General features: G+C 41.7%; 1 protein-coding gene across 5 annotated transcripts in view; it reads right to left on the bottom strand.

The window, feature by feature from the left end:
• zgc:136858 (uncharacterized protein LOC678543 homolog) overlaps nt 1-20,498 on the bottom strand; it is a 119,804-nt gene that overhangs the window by 30,782 nt on the left and 68,524 nt on the right. For all 5 annotated transcript variants that reach the window (XM_043709359.1, XM_043709360.1, XM_043709361.1 and 2 more), the window contains 5 exons: nt 19,867-19,997; nt 18,283-18,342; nt 14,429-14,495; nt 9,791-9,885; nt 297-425 (listed from right to left, as the gene is read on the bottom strand). In XM_043709359.1, coding sequence (XP_043565294.1) covers nt 297-425; nt 9,791-9,885; nt 14,429-14,495; nt 18,283-18,342; nt 19,867-19,997 — 482 coding nt within the window. The remainder of the gene's footprint in view (nt 1-296; nt 426-9,790; nt 9,886-14,428; nt 14,496-18,282; nt 18,343-19,866; nt 19,998-20,498) is intronic.

The raw sequence follows: 20,498 nt of genomic DNA, 5'->3' as shown, positions 1-20,498 counted from the left end.
ACTTTAATTGAATGGCAGGAACAAGGGTTGGTTTGGATCAGGCTCCCATTTTACACCTAGTTCAATTCAACAGGACATTGATTTAAATGGAAAGCATACGTCATGGAACAAAGATGGGGCCTTCAGCTTTGCATGTTTCAAAACAATTTCACACTGTTGCCAAGAAGGAATTTGAGAAAGAACCAAATTGGTTTAATTCCTCTTTTGTTGTGTACAGTTTCTGAAATGTAAAGATCACCACAGCTAGTTTTGACAAGGGGCAGAGGATTGTGGATGAGGAGTTGGGTTTCTCTTACATACTGCTCTGTTATTTGTCGGTGAATGTCCATGTCTCCAAGGCCCAGGCTTAGCTCTCCGTTTGCTGCAATCACTGCACAGTACACTGCTGTGCTATGTCCTGGTAATACTGCCACACCACCAGTATCCTAGAAAGGGGGAAGACAGTATCTTAATCTGAGCGCAGTCAAATAGCACCATATAAAACAGAATCGGTAATATGTCCAAGTACTTCCATGTGCTATGTACTGCAATGGTACCATTGTGACCAACATCAACTTGCACTTATTTGTCACCTTTGATGCAAAATAGATCCTGGATTCTTTTAGGACATTCTCTCTCTCCAGCCTGTAATCTTCCCCTCCAGCATCTGCAGTCCCCACTTTTGCATTACCATGTATCCAGTACCCAGTCCTGTCATTTTTTGAAAAAGATTGTCATTCTTATTACATTTCCACTTGGTGATCTGCACCTGTAGCTCACCAACCTTACTTACCTCATTCTGAATATTCACATACATAACATGTTGAATAAAAGATTACTCACAAGAGAACACTAGCCACTAGGATTGTAAATAGCGAACAACCAGTAACCATTGGTTAACTATTAAACACATTGAATTATATTGTAAATGAAGACGTGATTAACAATCAATAGTTAATAAAGACTGTATATTTACAAACTTAAACTAATTATATTAACTGCCTGTATTTTTAAAAAGTTTGTAGATCATGTGGGAAAACTTGTGGTCGGTGCATCATCGAGGGCCTGTACTGCACCATAATGTTCTATGTTCTAAAACAAGGAACAAGACACCTCAGCAATCTTACTGACAGCATTACCTTGGAGTTTTAAATCATAAACACACTCATGAATAAAGGGCTGTTTATTTTAAAGATGAAATCACACTCTAAAACACTGTAATGTCTCATCTTTAAGGTAATGAGCACACGCGGATAGATTCAAAGTGACCATTCCCACACTATGAACAAATTTGATTTCAACACCAACTTTTTTGGTGATGGGAGGGTAGGTAGCGTTCCATCCCACTGAGTATGAAAAGCTTGCAAGAATGATTATATATAACTGCATGGTTTATCTTGAGACAGCAGGACAGTATATTCCTGCCTCAGGACAGGATTAGATTGATCTGAACTTACCTCGTTTTCAGTGCCAGTTCTTGTCGGTTACTTTCATTGGTGAGTCAGATTCCTGTCAGTGCAAAAACTGGAGGAGGTTGGTGTTAGGGAAGGAAAGGTTTCCAGTCCTCAAACCGGGTTCTGGACTGGCCACCCAGTTCAAAGTCTGTCCTCTGTTCTCGATTTGGGATAACCACTTTTTGTATTCTTTGTTAGCTAGTTCAATAGTTCTTAGATATTAGATGTGTTATTATATTTAATAAAACTTGGTATTATTCACTGACTTCACATTCTTCTTTTGCCTGATGGAAATCTAAAGCAGCTGTATGAAATGGTTAATTCAAGACTTTCAATTTGATGTGCACAACCAAACTGAGCTAATTTAAATTACTGAAAGAACAACTTTTCCACCTTGTAGAGGTGATATACTTACATTAAGATGGGACTGCTTAACAAATAGGAAATAGAGTCAAGATAAATTGGTCTGTTTCAAGTTGGAAAATTGCAACTAGTGGAGTGTTTCAAGGATCAGTACTGGAACTTCAACTATTTAGAATCTATAATAAGGACCGTGGCAAAGGAACCAACTGTACAGTAGCCAAATTGCTGACAGTACAAAGATGGAGTCAAGAGTGTGGTGCTGGAAAAGCACAGCTGGTCAGGCAGCATCCGAGAAGCAGGAGAATCGATGCTTTGGGTATCAGGAATGAGGCCTGTGGGTCAGGGCTGAGAGATAAATGGGAGGGGGTGGAGTTGGGAGGGAGGTAGCTGGGAAAGCAATAGATGGATGAAGGTGAGGGAAATGTGGGGAGAGGGGAAATGAGGAAGCTGTTGAAATCCACATTTATCCCGCGTGGTTGCAGGGTCCCAAGGTGGAATATGAGGCGTTCCTCCTCCAGGCGTCGGGTGGTAACAATTTGGTGGCGGAGAAGGCCGAGGACTTTTATGTCCTTGACAGAGTGGGAGGGGGAGTTGAAGTGTTCAGCCACGGGTGGTGGTGTTGGTAGGTGCGGGTGTCCCAGAGGTGTTCTCTGTCATGGAGGGAATGGTCTTTTCGGAACACTGATAGGGGTGGGGAGGAAAATATATCTCTGGTGGTGGGGTCCGTTTGGAGGTGGCGGAAGTGGTAGAGGATGATGCGTTGTACATGGAGGTTGGCGGGGTGGAAGAGATGTAGTGGAGGACCAGGTTGGGGGGGATGGGTGTGGGTGGTGCCGGTGTAACTGCGCAAGATGGACTGTTCCACATATCCGACAAATAGAAAGGCATAGCTGGGTCCCATGTGGGTGCCCATGGCTACCCCTTTGGTTTGCAGGAAGTGGGAGGATTGGAAGGAGGAGTTGATGAGGTGAGAAAGCAAGTTGCGAGGAGGAACAAAGCGTTTGCAAAGGTATACATGGGCTAAGTGAGTGCACAAAGATTTAGTAGATGGAATACAATGTGAGAAAATATGAGGCTTTCCACTTTGGCAAGGAGCACGGAAGAGGAGAATTCATACCATTATTTAAATGGATAGAAATGGCAGAATGCAGCAATGGAGGGCCTGGAGTTTCATAAATGAATTATAACATGTCAGCACGCACAGTAATTAGAACAGCAAAGGAATATTGGTCTTTTCACAAGGAGGACTGAATATAAAAATTTGGAGAGGGTTCCAGTTTTGATCAACTTATTTAGGAGAGGACAAACTCCCAAAGAAAGTAGTTCAGAGAAGATTCACTAGGGTAATTCCTGAGATGAGGGTTTTAAAAATATTTGCTCAGATTATGTGGGTGTTGTGGACTAGCCGGTATTTATTGCCCTCTCTAATGATCCCTGAGAAGGTGTTGCTGAGTTCATGTCTTGGACTGTTGCAGTCTATAGTGAGCAGGTACAATGCTGTTAGGGAAGGAATGATAAGGCTTTGTAGCAGTTTGGTACAACTGAGTGGTTTGCTGGAAGCAAATTACTGCAGATGCTGGAATCTGAAATCAAAAAAGAGAAAATGCTGGAAAATCTCAGCAAGTCTGGCAGCATCTGTAAGGAGAGAAAACAGCTGACATTTCGTGTCTAACTGACCAGCTTTGACAAAGGGTCAGTTAGACTCGAAATGTCAGCTCTTTTCTCTCCTTACAGATGCTGCCAGACTTGCTGAGATTTTCCAGCATTTTCTCTTTTTTGGCGAGTGGTTTGCTAGACTGTTGCACAGGGCAGTTAAAGGTCAACCACACTGATGCAGATCTGGAGTCACATGTAGACCAGATAAAGTGAGGACAGCAGACTTCCTTCCCGAAAGGAGATGAGTCAATCAACAATAGTTTCAAGGTCTGTTTTAGACTCTGTTTTAATTCCAAACTTATTAACAGCCATAGTGAGATACAAACCCATGCTCCCAGAACCTTACAAACAAAGGGACATGGATAGGTTCAATAGCCAAGGTCTTTCCCCAGGGTAGAGGTGTCCAAAACTACAGTGCATAGGTTTACAGTGAGGGGAAAGATTTAAAACAGACCAAGGAGCATCTTTTTTATGTAAAGGGTTGTGTGTGTATGGAATGAGCGGCCAGAGGGAATGGGGAGGCTGGTACAATGACAACATTTAAAAGGCATCTGGATGGGTATATGAAGAAGAAGGGTTCAGAGGGATATAGGCCAAATGCTCATAAATGGGACTAAACTAGATATGGGATTAGAATATCTGGGCAGCACAGATGAGTTGGACAGAAGGGTTGTTTCTGTGCTGTATAACTTTATGACCTTAAAACCTTTTCTAATTATAGCTTAGAAAAATGAGAGGTCATCCTATTGAAAAGTATGGGATTTTGAGAGTGGTTGACAAGGTAAGGTGCTGACAGGATGTTTCCCTTCAAGGGGAGCATTTAAGACCAGGGGTACACAACTTTAAAATGAGGGCTCTTCAATTTAACTCAGGGCTGATGAGGAATTCCTCATCATCTCTCAAAGGGTTATTAGTCTTTAGAATTCTCTTCCCCAGTGAACAGTAGTGGCTTGAGTGTAATTAAAGCTGAGCAGATTTTGATTGACAAGAGAGTAAGAGGTAACAATGGAGCAGGTGGGAAAGAGGTGTTAAGGCTACAATCAGATCAGCTATGAGCTTACTGAATCGTTGAGCAAGCTTGTGGAGCTGAATGTAATAAACTCACAGGATTGGACAGGAGGGTGCTTGAGATCTTCCTTGGTTCAGAGCAGAAACTACAGAGCAGTTTTCTCAGCTCGATGAAACTGACCAAGATATCAGTTAGTAATAAGACCATTATAGCCAAAGGCCAACACGCCCCTTTCAGCTGGCAGTAAGGCCATGGAATGCATATTGAGCTCAGAGGAACATAAGAACATAAGAACTTGGAGCAGGAGTAAGCCATTTGGCCCTTCGAGCCTGCTCCACCATTCAATAAGATCATGGCTGATCTCTACATGGACTCGGCTCCACTTACTGGCATTCTCACCATATCCCTTAATTCCACTATTATTCAAAAAAACTCTATCTCGGTTTTAAAAACATTGGCTGAAATAGCATCAACTACTTTCCTAGGCAAGGAATTCCATAGATTTACAATTCACTCCTAAATCTGCTCCCTCTAATCTTGAGGCTATGCCCTCGCGTCCTAGTTTTACCTGCCAGTGGAAACACCCTCTCCAGTTCTATCTTATCTATTCCCTTCATAATTTCATATGTTGTGATAAGATCCCTCTTCTTTCTTCTGAATTCCCTTGAATATAATCCCAGTCTACTCAGTATCTCCTCATAACCAACCCCCTCAAATCCAGAATCAACCTGGTGAACCTCCTCTGCACTCTCTCTAGTGCCAGCACATCCTTTCTCAAGGAGATCAAAACTGCACACAGTACTCCAGGTGTGGCCTCACCAGCACCCTGTACAGCTGCAACATAACCTCCCTGCTTTTAAACTCAATCCCTTTAGCAATGAAGGACAAAATTCCATTTACCTTCCTAATTACTTGTTGTAGCTGCAGACCAACCTTCTGTGATTCATGCACAAGGACACCCAGGTCCCTCTGCACAGCAGCATGCTGCAACGTTTTACCATTCAAGTAATAATCCTTTTTAATGTTATTCCTACCAAAATGGATGACTTCACATTTATTAACATTGTATTCCATCTGCCAAACCTTTGCCCACTCACTCAAAGTATCTATGTTCCATCTGCCAAACCTTTGCCCACTCACTGCAAAGTTTCACAGTCCTCTGCACACTTTGCTTTGCCACTAATCTTAGTGTCATCTGTAAACTTTAACACACTACACGTGGTTCCCAACTCCAAATCATCGATATAAATTGGGAATAATTGCAATCCCAACACCAATCCCAGAGGCACACCACGTGGTATTGATTGCCAGCCAGAATAACACTCTTTTATCTTTGCTTCCTGTTAGTCAACCAATCCTCGATCCATGCTAATATGTTACCCATAATGCTATGCATCCTTATCTTACGCAGCAGCCTCTTCTGCGGTACCTTGTTGAAGGCCTTTTGGAAATCTAGGTACACCACATCAACTGGGTCCCCATTGTCCACCTTGCTCGTAACATCTCCACAGAATTCCAAAAAATGTGTTAAGCATGACCTGCCCTTCATGAACCAGTTTTGCTTCTGCCCAACAGGACAACTTCTATCGAGATGCCTTGCTATTTCTTGCTTGATAACAGACTTAAGCATCTTCCCCAATACAGAGGTTAAGCTAACCGGTCTATCATCTCCATCTTTTGTCTAACTTCCTTTTTAAACAGTGGTGGCACATTTGCTATTTTCCAATCTGCTGGGTTTGCCTCAGAATCCATCAAATTTTGGAAAATTACCACAAGCGTACTTGCTAATTCTCCCACCATTTCTTTTAGTACCCAGGGATGCATTCCAGCAGGGCTAGGAAACTGGTCTATCCTTAGATCCATTCACTTGCCCAACACTACATCTTCCATAATAATGATTGTTTCCAGATCCTCAACTACCTTCGTCTCTTTGTTAATCAGTGCCCTCCACAATGAAGACCGAAACAAAATACCTGTTCAATGCTTCAGCCATTTCATCATATCCCATAACTAAATGCCCCTTCTCACCCTCTAAAGGACCAAAATTTACTTTAGCCACTCATTTTCGTTTTGTATATTTACAGAAACTTTTGCTATTAGTCTTTATATTCTGTGCTAGTTTTTTCTCATGTTCTATCTTACTTTTCTATATAGCTCTTTTTGTGTTATTTCCCAATCTTCTACTTTCCTGCTGTTCTTGGCTACTTTGTATGCCTTCTCTTTCACTTTGATAGCCTCCCTTATTTCCTTAGATACCCATGGCAGGAGTCCCTTTTCTTACAATCCTTGCTTTTCACTGGAATATATTTTTGCTGAGCACTTTCAAAAATTGCTTTGAAAGTCCACAACTACTTGTCAACTGTCCCACCATAAAATCTTTGTTTCCAGTCTACTTTAGCCAAGGCCTCCCTCATTCTATTGTAATCTCCCTTGTTTAAGCACAGGACGCTGATATTGGATTTTATCTTCACACTCTCCAACTGTGTTCTAAATTCAACCATACTGTGATCACTCCTTCCAAGAGGATCCCTAACTATGAGGTCATTAATTATTCCTGTTTCATTACACAGGACCAGATCTAGGATAGCTCACTCCCTTTTCAGTTCCATTATATACTGTACGAGAAAACTATCATGGATACCCTCAACAAACTCCTCCTCAAGGCTACCCTGACCGAGCTGGTTTGACCAATCGACATGTAGATTAAAATCCCCCATGATAATAGCCATACCATTTTTACAGGCATTAATTATTTCTTTGTTTATTGCCTGTCCCAATGTGATGTTGTTATTTAGTGGCCTATAGACTACGCCTATCAGTGACGTTTTCTTCTCAGAATTTCTAATTTCCATCCAAATGGATTCAAGCTTATTCCCCATAGAACCTACATCATCTCTCAGCACTGCCCTGGTGTCATCCTTGAATATTAGAGCTACACCACCTCCCTTACCTTCCTGTCTGTCCTTCCGAATAGTCTAATACTCCTGGATATTTAAGTCCCAGTCATGACCATCCTGTAATCATGTCTCCTTAATGGCTACCAAATCATAATCATTCACGACGATTTGTGCCATTAACTCATCTACCTTGGTACAAATGCTATGAGCATTCAAGTAAAGTGCCCTTCTGCTATATTTCTTACCCTCACAATTTCCAACATCTCTAATAATATCTCCTGAGTTATCCTTCCTTCTTACTTCTTCCATAGTCTGCCTTGAACTTAAACCCTCCTGCTAACCTGCTACTTACCTTTTTATTTACCATCATACTCCCTGTTGCCTTCCCTTTCCCCCAACTCACTTGGTTAACGTCCCAGTGACCGCCCTATTTATCCTTTTCGCTAGAACACTGGTTGCAGATTGGTTCAGGTGGAGACCGTCCCATCGGTAGAGATCCCCCTGCCCCCCGGTTCCAAAACTGATGCCAATGCCCCATGAAGTGGAATCCCTCTTTTCCACACCACTCCCTTAGCCACATGTTTACTTCTCTAATTTCCTTATCCCTAAGCCAATTTGCACGTGGCTCGGGCAGTAATTGGGAGATATGACCCTCGAGGACCTGTTCCTTAATTTTGTTCCTAGTGCTTGATAATCCCCAAAAAGGTCCTCCATCCTAGCCTCGCCTATGCTGTTTCTCCCAGCGTGGACCACAACAACTGAATCATCGCCTTCCATCTCCAATATCCTTTTAAGCCAGTCAGAGATGTCCTCGAGTCATAGGGCTGTTCAGCATGGAAACAGACCCTTCAGTCCAACTCGTCCATGTCAACCAGATATCCAAAATTAATCTAATTCCATGTGTGAGCACGTGGCCCATATTCCCTCTAAACCCTTCCTATTCATATACCCATCCAGATGCCTTTTAAATGCTGCAATTGTACCAGCCTCTACCACTTCCTCTGGCAGCTCATTCCATACAGCAGAATCCGTTGTGTGAAAAAGTTGCCCCTGAGGCCCCTTTTAAATCTTTCCGCTCTCACCTTAAACCTATGCCCTCTAGTTCTGGCCTCCCCCACACCAGTCAAAAGACCTTGTCTATTTACCCTATCCATGCTCCTCATGATTTATACAATACAATAGACAATATACAATAGGTGCAGGACTAGGCCATTCTGCCCTTCGAGCCTGCACCACCATTTAATATGATCATGGCTGATCATCCTTAATCAATATCCTGTTCGTGCCTTATCTCCAGTACCCTTGATTCCACTATCCTTGAGAGCTCTATCCAACTCTTTCTTAAATGAACCAGAGACTGGGCCTCCACTGCCCTCTGGGGCAGAGCATTCCACACAGCCACCACTCTCTGGGTGAAGAAGTTTCTCCTCATCTATGTCCTAAATGGTCTACCCTGTATTTTTAAGCTGTGTCCTCTGGTTCGGCATTCACCCATCAGCGGAAACGTGTTTCCTGCCTCCAGAGTGTCCAATCCTTTAATAATCTTATACGTCTCAATCAGATCTCCTCTCAGTCTTCTAAACTCAAGGGTATACAAGCCCAGTCGCTCCAGTCTTTCAGCGTAAGGTAGTCCCACCATTCCAGGAATTGACCTCGTGAACCTAAGGTCATCCCTCAGCCTCTGACACTCCAGGGAAAACAGCCCAAGCCTATTCAGCCTCTCCCTGTAGCTCAAATCCTCCAACCCTGGCAACATCCTTGTAAATCCTTTCTGAACCCTTTCAAGTTTCATAAGATCTTTTCTTTAGGAGGGAGGCCAGAGTTAGACACAATATTCCAAAAGTGGCCGAACCAATGTCCTGTACAGTCGCAACATGACCTCCCAACTGAGGATGTTGATTCAGGTCAACATCTCTCCCACATCTTGCTGTATCCACCCTGAAGAGAGGAGGTTTCAAGCTAATGCCCAGTTGTTTGCAGCGTGGGTAAAGGTGGAATTCAAACCCCAGCTGCCTATGCATACATGCCATCTAGCGGAGAGCTTCAGAATGGCATCTCTGGAGGGGTTTACTCAACAGAGGCATGGTCCTAAGTAAAGGTATAGAGGTGCTGGTGTTGGACAAGTTCATAAGTCACATGACACCAGGTCATAGTCCAAACAGGTTTATTTGAAATCACAAGCTTTTGGACCGCTGCTCCTTCATCAGATGTCATCTGGCGAACGAGCATCGCTTCAAAAGCCTGTGATTTCAAATAAACCTGTTTGGATTATAACCTGGTGTTGTGTGACTTGTGACCAGCTCCTAAGTGAAGGGGAGGTGCAGATAAAGGCATTTTTAAAAGAGGCTTTGAAAAGCATCCTGGGTCAGTAATATATTTATTAAGTTGCATTTAGAAAAGAGTTACATGAACGAAATACATAAAAAGCCTACCATGTGACTGCAAAAGGAAAGAACTGCTTCTCCATTGTCATCCTTTCCAATGGCAGAGATGAACAGTGGATTCAACCCTAAGCGACTTAGACAGTCTGAAAAACAGGAAGAAATGCAAACCTTGGTAACTATGCAGTCAGCTCTCCCTTTACCCAAACTGTGGATGAAACAGGTCCATAAGAACACTTAAAGGGATTGATCAAGTTATCTTAGCAGTTGTTCATGTCTAACCCTGGGCTTCCTTTAAATATTTACAAACTGTTCTCAAGGATTAAACCTGCAATGAGTAGAAAACTGTGTTTTCTGAGAAAAAAAAGAGTAAACAATGAACCTGACATAGAGAATGTTTCATTACAGTGATTCCTGACTCACCAGCATTAAATAATCCCAATCAAAAAGCACTACTACGATGATTAAAGTTAAGAAAAGCACAAATTTGTGTTAAAGAAAAATAATGTGATGTACACTTTCATTATATCTTTTTTCTTGTATTGCAGAGGGTGCACATATCAATGAACCAAACTGCCTGATCTACCAACCTTACCAAATGGTCTGTGCCATTTCTCAGTATAGCTAATTACACTTATCAATGGGAAAAGCAGTCATGAACTGAACTAAGCCATTCAGATTTCCTGTATTTCTGTGGTAGAGCCAGTGAGTGCTAGCTAAATTGAAACCCTTAAATCAGGCAATGGAGGGGTAAAATGTGGTTCATAAAGGAAATGCTCAAACTGCGATGACCTGTTTTAAGTGGCAATACCACAAAAAGATGTGGAGCACTGGCAGGGAATTCCATCAGGAATTAGGGCAGCACGGTGGCTCAGAGATTAGCACTGCTGCCTCACAGCACCAGGGACCCAGGTTTGATTCCAGCCTTGGGTGGCTGTCTTTGTGGAATTTGCACATTCTCCCTGTTGTTATAACATGGGGTAAACCCTCCTGCTTAATTTAAACCAGCAACACAGAAAACATTTGGGGCGGCACGGTGGCACAGTGGTTAGCACTGCTGCGTCACAGCGCCTGAGACCTGGGTTCAATTCCCGACTCAGGCGACTGACTGTGTGGAGTTTGCACGTTCTCCCCGTGTCTGCGTGGGTTTCCTCCGGGTGCTCCGGTTTCCTCCCACAGTCCAAAGATGTGCAGGATGAGGTGAATTGGCCATACTAAATTGCCCGTAGTGTTAGGTAAGGGGTAAATGTAGGGGTATGGGTGGGTTTCGCTTCGGCGGGTCGGTGTGAACTTGTTGGGCCGAAGGGCCTGTTTCCACACTGTAATCTAATCTAATCTAATCTAATTTATCCCATGCAGTAACCTGTGAAAATTTGAGAGGCCAAGAACTATTTAAAATAAAAATTATCAACTTTATTTTTTAGAGTATAACAGTGAATAATTAACTCACAACTATTTACACCTCCTTTCTCTAACCTATCTTTACCTTCCCTTCTATAATACTAGTCCAATAAACTCCCAATTAAGATTTACAGGAAAATTCAAATTTTAAAACCAGCCAGCGGCTGAACCTTCTCTCTATCTTCGTCAGTAGATTGGCTCTCCAGGTCAGTTTTGAGGTTTCTCTCTGCGCAAACTCCTTCTCGAGACAGGTATCTCTCAAAGAGTTCTGACTGGCAGCTGTTGGCCTGGTGGTAGTTCTCCTCCCAACGATTCAAATTTCCCTGGTCTTTTACCCCAAAGCGTTGGGTTGTGTCATTGGCTTTTAAGATTGTCTATATACTCAATTTAAGCTTGATTGGAATTTGGTATTTTTTCGGGGTATACTTTAAACTGATTGGTCGAATTCAAACCTGTTTTGTTGTTTTCAGACAATAAGCTACCCCAGTAGCTGTGTCTTATTGAGAACACTTGGTGCTGTCACTGCTAGCTTTTACTTTCTTGAAGGTATAGTACACCCACATCTTCAAAACACTGTCTGTGTGTGATTCCTCCAGGTACTCCGGTTTCCTCCCACAGATGTGCAGGTTAGATGGATTGGCCATGCTAAATTTCCCACAGTGTCCAGAGATGTGCAGGCTAGGTGGATTAGCCAAGGGAAATGCAGGGTTACAAAGACACAGGGTGTAGGTGGGATGCTCCTCAGAAGGTCAGTGTGGACTCAATGGGCTGAATGCCTGCTTCCACACTGTAGGGATTCTATGATTCTTCTATAAAACGACAGAAATCAGAAAGACCAACATTCTTTTTGCCTCCTAGTGGGTGATTCAGGTCGTGATGGAAGAACGATGGGTATAAATCCAGTAAAGATCATACTGAGTGTAGAGGTGCACAGTAGGACAATAGCGAAATGAAGTGGAGGGGAGAAGGCGAGTTCTGTACAAAGCAAAAAGTTTACATCTAAACAGGACTGGAACAAACATCCTCACAAGCTTTAAACTGGATAGTCAGGGGATGGGATCCTGTGGGCTGATTCAAAGCACAAAACAGGTAACAGAAAATTAGCAAATGACCCAGAAAGATAGGAGGAACACAGGTTAAAAAAAATAAACAGCACAGGTGCTTGGCAGTGTTAAAAGATACATATGTGAATACAAGGAATATAGCTGACAGCACAGAATAGCTCATGGCAGAATGATACCACTGCTATTTCAGAAATGTGGCTTCATGAGAGGCCGGGATGGCAGCTCCATATAACTGGATGTAGGATTTTCGGGCATAATGGTGAAGAGGATAAAAGAAATGTGGTGTGTAGCTCTAGTGGTTGGGTTTCCTTTATTAACATGTCCAAAAAATGGAAACCAATATAGAAATGACTATGTACTAAATGAACCAAAAATTACTGGTTCAGTAATTTGAGTTTTTAAGAGTGAAATAACATTCAGTAACTAGAAATAACAGCTTCTTAGACCACCAGACATTCGCATTACTGTACCTCACAAACTCTAGTCAAGAAGCTGGAGTCAACTGTCTAAAGAAATTAAGAGATAATCATCTTGCAGAAGTATAAGTGAGCATCTTTTGACCTATTTACCAGACCCATCTAAAAAAATCAAGTGTATTCAACTGAGCAGAGATCAAGCATTAGATTCAATCACTTCAGATGATGAACTCTAGCCAATAAAAGGAACTCATCCAGCCATAATCCAAATCATGTAATTCATGGACCTACAATTAACTAGCAATGACCATCTTTGTACAAGTGGTAAAGTGCGAGAATGGATCATGTCACGAGTCAACTAACTTTCTTTTGTGTTTAAGAAATTGTTTTCCTCCAGGTCACAGGACAGAGCAGAAGAGATGCCAAAGAAGTAGGATCCCTAACATAAGGCACTCTCTCTTTCTCTATATCCTTCCTATAGGCAAGATCCCTGCCTGCCAACTGACAAATTGTGCACTGCAGTATCAACCTTCCAACTGTTGTCTCCATTAGAAACGGTAAATTTTCTCTATGCCAAACCTAGGTGGACCATTGACCTCAGTCTGAAATCATCGAAATGCATTCAAACATATACTATTGGTATAAACTGATACACCATAAACTATTAGCTTTTACTGAACTTTAAAATACTGCTTAATCTATCCTTCCAACTTGTAACTTGTGTGTGTGCATGTTGTGTACCCTTAAATGCATGTGTTTGAGAATGTCAATGCATTTTTAAATCTTTTTTACTTAAGCTGAGTGTTAAGTACAACAAATACTATTTCCCTTTTTAAAAATCGGAAAGGAGACTGAGATATCTGCCATTTTTGGTTACAGAATGTTAACATTTAAACATCAACTAAATAGGCAAGCATATCCTTTTTAAAAGCATGGCTGTGTAGGCAAGCACTAATGGAAGCAAGGAATGAGAACATAAGCCTACTACTCTTCACCTAACCATAACACAGTACAGAACATCGGTTCAGCCTCAATAGAGTATTGTGTCAATTTTGCGCATCAGACCATAGGAAAGATGAGAAGGCATAGTAGTGCAGAAAAGATTCACATAAACAATCCCAGAGATGAAGAACTTCAGTTACATAGATTGCAGAGGTTGGAATGCTATTCCTTGAAAGAGATGTTTGAGAGGATAATTGATATAAGTATTCAAAACTATGAAAGGTCTGATCAGAGTAAATAAGGATAAACTATTCCCATTGGTGTAAGAATTGAGAACCATTTAAGGTAATTGGGAAAAGAAGTAAAGGTAACACTTGGGAAAACATTTTTATGCAGTGAGTGGTTATGACTGTATTGTATTGTATCGCCCAAGATATAGTGGAGACAGGATACATTAAGATATCCAACTGAGAACTGAATGGTTATCTGAAAAGCAGAATATGTAGGGACACTGGGAGAAGACACTCGAATAGCACAAGGGAAATTAGTCCAATGGAAAGTCAGTATATAGAGGCAAAAGGCCTTTCTCTGTGCTATATTAATTCTGTGATTCTGTCATGGCATTATTTTCTAATGACCTGCTCGATATTCCTTCCACGACCTTGAAGACAGATGACCTGTGTTCACTTTATTGGCGACAGTATCTGATGGACAATGTCATCAAATAGTGCTAAAAGACACTAATATCTCTATAACATTACCACAGGAGCATAAAGAAAAGATATCCAGTAGATTGTTTCAATTATTCCCATTAATTATTCCCTCAACATTCAATCAAAAAGGACCAAGAGATGACAAAACTGTACCTGCAAGGTTTCTGCCGACTCCCCCTATTGACTGGCGTACGGTACCACGGTTTGTGGATCCAGCAAACTACAATACAATAAAGAAACAGACTGCATTGAAACAGCAGATGTAACATCAAAGCCTACCCATTTTATTCAGGTGTCAGAGATGGCTTGGTGGTAGAAACTTCACCCCCAAGGAAGGCACGGATATTGTCGAGCCCTACTCTACAATTATGAACATTTGAATAAGGAGATGGGTAGACCATTCAGCCCCTTGAACCTGCTGTGCTACTCATTAACATGATTGATGATCTATTTGTGTTTCAAACTCTGCACTTCTACCTACTGTCAATAATCTTCGATTCCCTTACCCCAAACAAGAATCTATTGGCTAGTGCCAGAAAAATATTCAGGGCACTTCAATAAAGTCACCCCCTCAATTTTTCAAAACTCCACAGGAAACATGCCCAGTCAGTCCAACTGTCCTGATAAGCCAACCCTCTCATTCCAGGTATTAATTCAATAAAACTCCTCTGAACCACCTTCAAAATATTTACATCTTTCCCTGAATACAGTGACCAAAACTGCACACAGTTTTCAAGATGTGATCCCACAAATGTCCCATATCACTCAAGTATAACATTCTTACCTTTATAATCAATTCCTTTTGCAATAAGGGAGAGCATTTCATTCACCTTAATTACCTCATGTATCTGTACATAACTTACAGAGCTTCATACGTTAAAGCATCCAAATCTCTGATTCTCAGAATTCTGCAGCTGTTTTCCACTTAAGTCATATGTTGCTATTTTTATTCTTTCTGCTGATGTGAACTATTTTCCATTTCCCCACATTGTACTAGACCTGACAAACATTTGCCCACTGCCTTAACCTTTCTAATTCATCTGCCAACAAATTTCTTTTACGTCCTCTTCACAACGTGCTTTCTTACCCATATTGGTGATACCTGCACATTTAGCTACTATATCTTCACTCCCTTCATTTAAGTCATTGACTTGACTGAAATATACTGATTTGGAGATGCCGGTGTTGAACTGGGGTGGACAAAGTTAAAAATCACACAACACCAGGTTATAGTCCAACAGGTTTAATTGGAAGCACACTAGCTTTCGGAGTGTCGCTCCTTCATCAGGTGGTAGTGTCCTGATGAAGGAGTGACTATCACCTGATGAAGGAGCGTCGCTCCGAAAGCTAGTGTGCTTCCAATTAAACCTGTTGGACTATAATCTGATGTTGTGTGATTTTTAACGAAATATACTGAGTGAGTCTACACGCACCGTCTCTCTCAGTCTGAGTCCTGTAAGCCTACATTCGCCCCCTTCCTCAGTCTATACTGAGTCAGCCCACATTCACTCCCACCCTCAGTCCAAGTCCTGTCAGTCTACATTCACCACCCCTCCCTCAGTCCAAGTCCTGTCAGTCTAGATTCAAGTCCTGGGCCTCCTCCACTGCCAAATCCTAGCCACCCGATGGCTGGAGGAAGAATACCTCATCTTTCACCTTGAGACCCTCCAGCCACATGGAATCAATGTCGATTTCACCAGTTTTCGCATCTCCCCTTCTCCCACCTTCTCCCAAATCCAACCCTTCACTCAGCACCACCCTCTTGAACTTTCCTACCTGTCCATCTTCCTTCCCACTTATTTGCTCCAGCCTCCACTCGGACCTATCATCATCTACCCCTACCTTCATCTACCTATCACGTTCCTAGTTACCTTGCCCCAGCCCCATCCCCACAACCCCCACATTCCTGATGGAAAGCCTACATTCACCCCCTCCCTCAGCCCAAGTCCTGTCAGTCTACAGTCGCCTCCTCCCTCAGCCTGAATGAGTCTTTTTTTAACTGGCCAAAGATTTCTGTATTTTTATCGGATTCTTTATTTTCCTGCCATCTCTAACTCTTCTTTATGGTTAATAGTTCAGGAGTTCTCTGTGAGATGCCTGTGCTCTAAATTACTTACCTATTATAGGTCTTGGAACTGGTGAAGACAGTGAGCACAAGTATCCTGCTCAATGCCACAACAAAAGTAAACTTCCATCCTGACAGGATGTCATTGTCTCACCATGTGAAAGTATAGTTATTGTCAGGCAACAGGGCCACCAAGTGGCCAGGAGTGATTAAAACAGCACTTTATTCAGAGCTGGTTTTATTTGTAGTAATGAAGGAATTGCATTTTAGAAGGTGAGTAAGAATTAAAACTCTCCATCTCAGCTCAGGTCCTCCACTGAAAGCACTGAACCCGACAGAAAGTCACAGTTTGGACTGCAACAGAGTTTTCACTTGCTGAGAACTGATTCTCAGTAACTCTTGTTTTGATTTTGAATGTGAATTTCTAATTCACAAATTTCTAATTTGTCAAAACCATTAATGCCTTCTCCAAAATTTATTTTGGGGGTTGGAGTGCTCCATGATTAAAGTGCTGCTTGAATCACTGTGGCCACTTGATGGCACTGTTGCCTGACAATAAACACAAGTCCTTGCTGAAAAATGTATTAGTCTTTGAGGAGGTAATCAGCAGGGTAAATAAAGAGGAGACAGTGAATGATATATATCATTTATAATTTCCAAAAGGCATTGATAAGGTACCACACATACAACCCATGGTGTTAGGGGTAGTATATAGTATTTACAGAAGTTTGGCTAACTAATTCAAGACAGAGTTAGAATAAAGGGGAGCATTTTCAGGATGGTAACTGTAAACCTGTAGAGTGCCACAGGGATCAGTGCTGGGGCCATAATTATTTATAAAGAATACTAATAATTTGGATGATGGAAGTAAACATATTATCACCAAGTTTGCAGATGACACAGAATAGTTGGAAGATAAGTTGTGAGAATAAACAAAGAGTCTATACAGGAATACTGACAGGTGAAGTGAGTGGGCAAAAACTTGGCAGATAGAATATAATGTAGGAAAATGTGAGGTTGTGCACTTTGGCAGGAAGAATAGAGGAGTTAAATTTTAAATGGAGTAAAACTGCAGAAAACTGCAGCAGAGAGGGTTTCAGGTTCAGAGTGAATCACATAAAGCTAGAATCCAAGTTTAGCAGTTAACAGAGAAGGCAAATTAAATATTTGCCCTTATTTCAAAGGGAATGAAATGTAAAAATATGGGAGATATTGCCAGAAGTTTACATGGCACTGGTCACACTACAGGTAGAATACTGCAAACAGTTTTGGTCCCCTGGAGGAGACATGTGCTGGCATTGGAGGCATTCAAGAGAAGGTTCATCCTGAGCATGTCGTGACTTTCTTATGAGGAGACGTTGGGTCTTTACTCACTGGAGTTTCGGAGAATGAGAGGTGACCTTTTGAAATACACGAGATTCTTAGATGGTTTGATAAGGTAGATGCAGAGTGGTGTTTCCCCTTTGTGTAAGAGCTGGGACCAGAGGGCAGAATGTTGGCTGAGGGCTAATAGATTGACTGATAGTGCAAAGAAATATCCTGCTCGTCCTCGAATAGCACCACGTGATCTTTTCCATTCAGATTGTTCAGTTTAACGTTGCTTCCAAAGGTAGACACTTCTGGCAACATCATGTTCCTTCAATACTTCAAACAAGCCCATTCATCCACCTGACTCCTTATCCCTTTCTACTTACAAGTTACAAAGAGGCAACAATGAGGTTACAAAAACCAGGAATAAAAATAGAAAATGCTGAAAATACTCAACAGGTTAGGTCGCATCTCTGAAAACAGAAATAGAGTTAATTCTCCAGGTCTGTGACCTTGTATCAAAACTGGGGAGGAGGGGAGGGGAAGGCATGAAAAAAAAAGGGGGATGGATATGATAGCATGGAAGGCAGGAAAGAATAAATGATAAGAAACAAAATATGCCGTGCTCACTTACCACCAGATTACCTCCTTTTGCCTTTGCAATGAAATCAACATTGCAGCCACCAATTACAACCTGTGGATGCACAGCAAAGAGGAACAGGCAGTCAGGGAGATGCACCATCAAGTATAAAGTATACTTTGATAAGTATAAATGTTGTCAAGTTTCAGTTCAAAAAGAGCGGCATTTTCTCTTCCGTTGTTCCTGACATTTTATTTGACGTTAAATTGATGTCAGAGTGACAGTATATAGCACTGTCTTGGCAGAACAGGCTGTCTCAGCAACTCAGCCTTTTAGGATTTTGTTTTTGAACTTCCTCTATGAAACAGCAAAAATATCGAGCCTCCTTACCACCACAAACGCTTACTTAATTAATGAGATTGGGCAACTTTTCTGCCTCACATCACAGGCAAAATGAGGAATGGAAAAATGTTACTGGTCCACAGCATATCTAAGGAATTCAAATATTCCAAGTCAGAAGATGAAACTGCTTCTTTGGATCCAAAATAATTTAGCATCTTAACAAGCTTCAAAATATATAATTTTTATAATTGTCATTACAAAGTCTTACAAGCTGTCTTTTCAAAGGGATTACAATCTACATGCATTCCATATGACAATACCATCATTAGGGACATTGCTGTTTTTCTGTGCCCTGCTGTAAGTGGAATCTAATTTTATAATTTGAATTATAATTAGATCTGCTGCAATATTTTTACAATTAACTGATTTACCATTGAACAACCCTTGTAAATAAATAAATTATTTATTATATAGGGGTTTTATTACTCAGTACAATGGGAACTTTCTTTGATCTTCCTGTTGAAGTTGAGAGAGCTCGGACATGATCTGTTCCTAGACCTCTACGTCTGCAGGTCTGAAGAGACAGAGGAGGTGAACCCAACAGTAACAAATAACAATTACACATAGAGTTTACTTTTTAGGCTCTGGGGAAATAGAATCGATTCTTTTTTCAACTTGACCTCCCTCCCTCCCTCCCCCTCAATGAGAACATGGATTATTCCATAAAGTGATACCTGGAGATCATTAGAATGAGCTTAACATCACAGGACATTCTGGACTCTGCCTGATCCCAGACGTCTGAGAAAGCTTGCTGTGTCTCTTATTGAAGATATTGCCTTTCATAAATCCAGGACATAGAACAGATTCTGAACATTTTCTTCAATATTGTGGGAGAAAATTAGACTGAAATCTCTTCAGCTTGTACATGCCTTTTCTGGAAGTATTTTCAATTGACACCAGTTTCTGGCCTGAGCTCTACAGGACAATCTATCAACTACTCATTCAGTAACTGCAACCAAAGTTTTTGACTTAAAGCACACTTAAAAAGGACGAGTGTGTCACACCGTACCACTTGATCCAGACTGTATGAAAGGGAAGGAGATTTCATGCTTTCCTCTTTGTTAAAAGAGGCAGACTCTGTGTTAAAAACTGGATTTCTTATGGATCAGGACAACTGCAGACAATTTTAATGGCTATCAAGTGCTTCAAGGTAGTGACGTTTTTTGTGAAATTATCATGTTTGCTGTAGCATCGCATAGTGTTAGGGGAAAACAACACAGTCTGAACGTAACTTACCAGCCGTGCAAAGGAATCCTTCTTTAACCTTGATGGCTGTGACAGAGTGCTGGACTTGTGGTGACACTGCCTGCTGAGGGCACACGCGATACGACTACCCACTTTTGCATTGTTCTTGATGAGAGCGATATCTTTTTCAGAGTTAAGGGTTGAAAATGTATCAAGTGCTATATGGCTCACCAAACCAATCCTCCAGGCAGCAGAGAAACGTGGCCGAGCAGAGGCTGATAGCTAAGTTCGGTACCCATAGGGAGGGCCTCAACCAGGATCTTGGGTTCATGTCACATTACAGGTGATCACCATTGCACTACACACACACTCTCACATACACACGGACACAGGTACACACAGACGCACACACAGACACCCACACACACCCTTATAGACATACACACTCCCACATGCACCCCCTCACAGACTTAAGACACTGCACTCACTACACACACACACAGACACTTTCTCACACTCACAACCCCCACGCTAGACAGACACACACACAGACAGACAGACAAAGACCCACATGCACACATATATTTTGTGGGGTGAATTTGTACTTGCAGAGTTACATTGTACTTTGCTCAAAACCTACATGCATTCATGTGGAACTCTGAGCTCAAAAACTGCATGAATTT

This window comes from Chiloscyllium plagiosum, chromosome 19, assembly GCF_004010195.1.
Source record: "Chiloscyllium plagiosum isolate BGI_BamShark_2017 chromosome 19, ASM401019v2, whole genome shotgun sequence".
Classification (NCBI taxonomy): domain Eukaryota; kingdom Metazoa; phylum Chordata; class Chondrichthyes; order Orectolobiformes; family Hemiscylliidae; genus Chiloscyllium; species Chiloscyllium plagiosum.
Note: the sequence above shows the minus strand (reverse complement) of the source record. Positions and strands in the feature narration are given on the sequence as shown.